General features: G+C 41.7%; 1 protein-coding gene across 1 annotated transcript in view; it reads left to right on the top strand.

The window, feature by feature from the left end:
* ism1 (isthmin 1) overlaps window positions 1-4,212 on the top strand; it is a 12,274-nt gene extending 8,062 nt beyond the window's left edge. Inside the window, exons 3-6 of the mRNA XM_024298083.2 lie at window positions 129-384; window positions 2,146-2,289; window positions 2,379-2,468; window positions 3,108-4,212. Of these exons, the coding sequence (XP_024153851.1) occupies window positions 129-384; window positions 2,146-2,289; window positions 2,379-2,468; window positions 3,108-3,625 (1,008 nt within the window). The 3' untranslated portion in view covers window positions 3,626-4,212. The remainder of the gene's footprint in view (window positions 1-128; window positions 385-2,145; window positions 2,290-2,378; window positions 2,469-3,107) is intronic.
* Window positions 4,213-4,694: the final 482 nt, after the last annotated feature.

Genomic DNA, 4,694 nt, shown 5'->3' with positions numbered 1-4,694 from the left:
AGGGGGAGGGGGTGATACAGGGGGGCAACAGAGAGTGCCACCCAATTGATTTTCTCGTTCTTTTAAGTGTGGCGTGTGTTTTATTCCTTTGCAGAATGTGGCGTCTAATTGGGCTTCTTTTACCGCAGGTGACCATTGAAGTGGTGGACGGACTCGAGGGCCACGAACCAGAGAAAGGCTTCCGAAAGGAAAGCAAACCCAGCTGGGCCTCTCCTAACTGGAGGAACTGGTGGCCTCGCACTTCTTCTTCGTCGTCCTCCTCTTCCTCTACCCATCAAACGGGAACGCGCGATCGCACCTACGGAGGCAAAACTGCAGACAGCAACTTCCTCAGACCGCCAGCAGACTGGGACAGGAAAGGAAGCAAAGCACAGACTGAATATGGTGAGAGCTGGTTTCCCAACTGCAGCACTGCTGCCCTGGCTGCTGCAGTGTGATGTGGAATCTGTAATTTGCAGATTTAAGCATCATAATAAGTACAATCATCACAGGCACAGCTTTTTTAAGCCCCTGATTGAGGCCTTTAGGATCTTTTATGAGAGGTATTCTTCAGCATTGCAGGGTTATCGTTCTGTTTAAAGTCCCACTCTGATCATCTTTTGGTAGATTTGGCTTGTACGTCACACTTACATGCTTTTTCCAACTGCATTGTTTGGTCTACTCCTGCATCATAACAGTTTAAATAAATATACTTAGAAATGAGATTTTTAAGCTTTATTTTCTGTATATATGTTCTCTGTCATCAGAAAAATGCCACAAGAACATGTTAAAAACACAATTTTTATTGTATTGGGTCTTTAAGCTCTTTTATGAAATATATTATTTTGTGTTGCGGGATTATCCAACTCTTTAAAGAACCAGTGATGAAAATTGTGTTTTTGGTGTTTTACCATCTTCTTGTAGTATTTTTATGAGAATATATATAGCAAAAATTAAGCTAAAAACTGCATTTTTGAGTATTTCTTCATTCAAATTGTTGTGAATCAAGAACAGACAAAAAAAGTGGTTTTAAATACATTGTATTTTTAATGTAGAAAATACACTGGCCCATTCTGATGCACCCACTTGTAGACGACTAGATCCATGTACATCTTAGTTTTCCTCGTCTGAGCTGGCATCTGGCTCGAAACTCTATAGCTGGACAACTCCAATATTGCTCACCGATTTTGTTGCAACAGTAATATGAGGTTTTTGTCTGTGAGGGGCTGTGAGCTAGGGAGAGAGCATGTGAACAGAGCTCTCAGCAACAGGAATGGGTTGTTCTGCAACTTAGTGGCAAATTTCTAATGAACTTCTGCTGCTCTGCAGAAACTATGTAATAGTAAACAACACAGGTTTTTGTTTTTTATGGCTAAAAAGGGCATAATTATAATCAAGAGACCTCTGAGAACACTTTTATAAAAGCCCTAAAGTTGTTTGGAGAGGGTCTTTCATCGCTGCATCTAAGTGCAGTCATGGAGCCAGAAACATGCTTAGGCGTCCACACAAAACGCCCAAATCTCTCCTCGAGTAGCCACACTGATCAATTTGTCACGAAAGAATATAAACTAGCTGTCGCACAGTGAAGGCAGTGTTGAAGCTCGCCCAAACCAGAGTGGCCACGCGGGAATGTGTGCGCTGCGGGAGATGTCATTTCCATCACAGCTTTTAGGAGGGAGATTTTATATCATTTGTAAAACCCCAAACCCATGTCAAATATTTCCGGCTTATCGCCGTGGTTAGCTCTCGTTTTCTCCTCATTTCTAACCACACAAATGGGTTTGGAAACATTGTATCCTCTATACAGTCACATATTTCAAACTTGACGATCACAGCTGTTGACAGGCTGACAGTCATCCATTGAAGAGCATTACAGCTGTCTCATTAATGGTCTAAACACAGGCTATTATCAAGGTATTTAAGTTATGACTTCAGTCCAAGGTGCCAAAGATTTCTTCAAATATCTGTTCTATTTTATCACAAGCAGAACAGTTGCTCCTGGCTACTGTGCAGGAAGTAAATAAAACAATCTATCTGTGTTGGTCTAGATTGTGCAAAATGGGTTCATCGATTTTCATGTTTTGTACTCCACTCAATATCAGTGAGACATGCTGGAATCGGAGATCTCCCTAAGAATCAGGCTTTTTTTTCTCTCTGTGATCCAAGATTACATGGATGGGGATGGGGACTGGAGCAACTGGTCTGCATGCAGTGTCACTTGTGGAAACGGAAATCAGAAGAGGACCCGTTCCTGTGGTTATGCCTGCACAGCCACAGAGTCCAGAACATGTGACATGCCCAACTGCCCTGGTAATATATCACAACAAAAGACACAGACAAATTAGATATTTTCATCCATTGCTTGACCTTTCAAAACATCTTACTTTCCTCTTCTAAAGGAATTGAAGATACCTTCAAGACAGCAGCTACTGAAGTGAGCCTGTTAGCGGGAACGAATGAGTTCAATGCCACAGAGCTCTTTGGTGTTGGTAAGTTTGCATCTTCCTCACATGCTACCCAGTTTATGCCTCATGCTATGTTCATGTATGCGATGCACATTCAAGAAAGTGCTAAACACAAGTTCTTGAACGCACTTTTAGCATACTTTGTTCACACTAAACTGTCACCACCTGATACTAGTTCATGTACAGTTGGAAGAGGTATGGTGCGATATGTCGAAGTGGTGCAAATCTCACGAATCTTGCTCCTGGGATTTTTTTTCACAGCTCTATTCCAATATTTTAAAGACTGTGTGATATAATTCGATCTGGGCAAAAACTGCAATTATTAAATTCTCCTTGGTGATCAATTTTAAAACGGTTGGCTCTTCCATTATTAACTTTCTAATTTATAAGTTATTCTGCACGCTAGGAGTGCGTATTAATCAAATGAACAGCACAAACAGACTCCTTGTGGACTCTGCAGGATACAGGCTTACTGAGCGGTCTATTACCTTGATATTTTGTTCGGGAAAAATGTGTGCCCCATACAAGGTTGCCCCTATTTAGCCCACATACAGACAGCATCCCGTAAGGGCAGTTGTGACTACGGCATCACTTTGTTCCTAAAAACCTCAGGTTGAATCAAGTTTCTAATCAGCCATCCATTGTATCCTCATTTTCTTTCAGACACAGACAGCTGTGAACGATGGATGAATTGCAAAAGTGATTTCTTGAAGAAGTACATGACCAAAGTGGCAAACGATCTCCCCAGCTGCCCTTGCTCTTACCCAACCGAGGTGGCGTACAGCACAGCGGATGTTCACGACGCCCCAACTCGCCGAGATTTCCGCTGGAAAGACGCCAGCGGACCAAAAGAGAAGCTGGAAATCTATAAGCCCACAGCTCGTTACTGCATACGTTCCATGCTGACCCTGGAGTCCACCACATTGGCGGCACAGCACTGCTGCTACGACGACAACATGAAGCTCATCACGCGTGGCAAAGGTGCGGGCACGCCCAACCTTATCAGCACAGAGTTCTCAGCCGATCTGCACTACAAGGTGGACATCCTACCCTGGATCATCTGCAAAGGAGACTGGAGCCGCTACAACCAGGCTCGACCGCCCAACAACGGGCAGAGGTGTCCAGAAAACCCTCAGGATGAGGACTACTACAAACAGTTTGAAGAAGCAAGGGAGTTCTAGTCTTCTTAGAATGTAAGGACAAAAAGAAAACTGCTTGCATCTTCACCCAAACCTCAAGAATGGCTCTGTTGGTCAGACTACACATGAACTGTGAGGAAAGGCTTCTACCGGTCAATGGAACTGAGATCACTCCAACAAACGTACATGCCAGGCAGTACTGCCTAACCAAGTGCTGCTTTTTTATTTACGTTTTCCTTTTAAAGAAACTGAAGTTTTACTATTTCTAACTCAGATTTGGTCAATAAAGGGAGAATAGATTCATATCCTCAAAAGGGAAGAATAGTATTGTAGAAGAGTCCGTTTGTTTCTGTACATTCTTTATGTTAGTAGAATCCGAGAGGTACCGGTAATGGAAATATGGCATCCTATGGGAATGTGTCAGGAATTAGAGCACAGAACAGGGTTTTCCAGTTTTCTTAGTTTTGTGGGTATGTCTATTTAGCATGCACATTTAAAAAATGTTTTTCATTAATTTACCTGTTATTTAACTTCATTCTTTCTGTCTCCAAGGCAGTTTTTCAATGTAAAAATCCTGCAATATTTTTGTAAAGTATATTTATTAAATCGTAGCTGTGTCTTGGTCGTGAGTCTGTGACTGTGGCTCGTCATTGGCAAATGGCCGAATGCTAACTTGAGATTCCTCTCTAGTTTATACTTAGCCACCATTGTGCATGTCTCAAGTTAAAATTAAACCTGAACGGAGAGCCAAGAATGTGTGAATTCAATTGTAGAGACAAATCTGTGGGATATAACTCTATCAAATGTGTCGTCCTTCAGGGGTGGATTTTCAAAGTAAGTCCCTCTAAAATGATTTTTTGAGAAACATTTTGTAATTTCTAGGGGTATAGCTATTTATCACTTTAATTGATTAATTGATTTCTAATCCTACGATCCAACCAGATGCATCTGTCTGAGGCAAGTTGTTAATCAAGTCGAGCTTTACTAAAATGAAATAAATCAATTATATTGATATTTGAAAATACCATTTGGATTGAGACACACTATTTTACTACAACCAAGTGACATCACAGTGGTTCAAGAACACACTAATTGGGCTGGTGGGGGAAAA

This window comes from Oryzias melastigma, linkage group LG15, assembly GCF_002922805.2.
Source record: "Oryzias melastigma strain HK-1 linkage group LG15, ASM292280v2, whole genome shotgun sequence".
NCBI lineage: Eukaryota > Metazoa > Chordata > Actinopteri > Beloniformes > Adrianichthyidae > Oryzias > Oryzias melastigma.
This window is presented reverse-complemented; position numbering and strand designations above follow the sequence as displayed.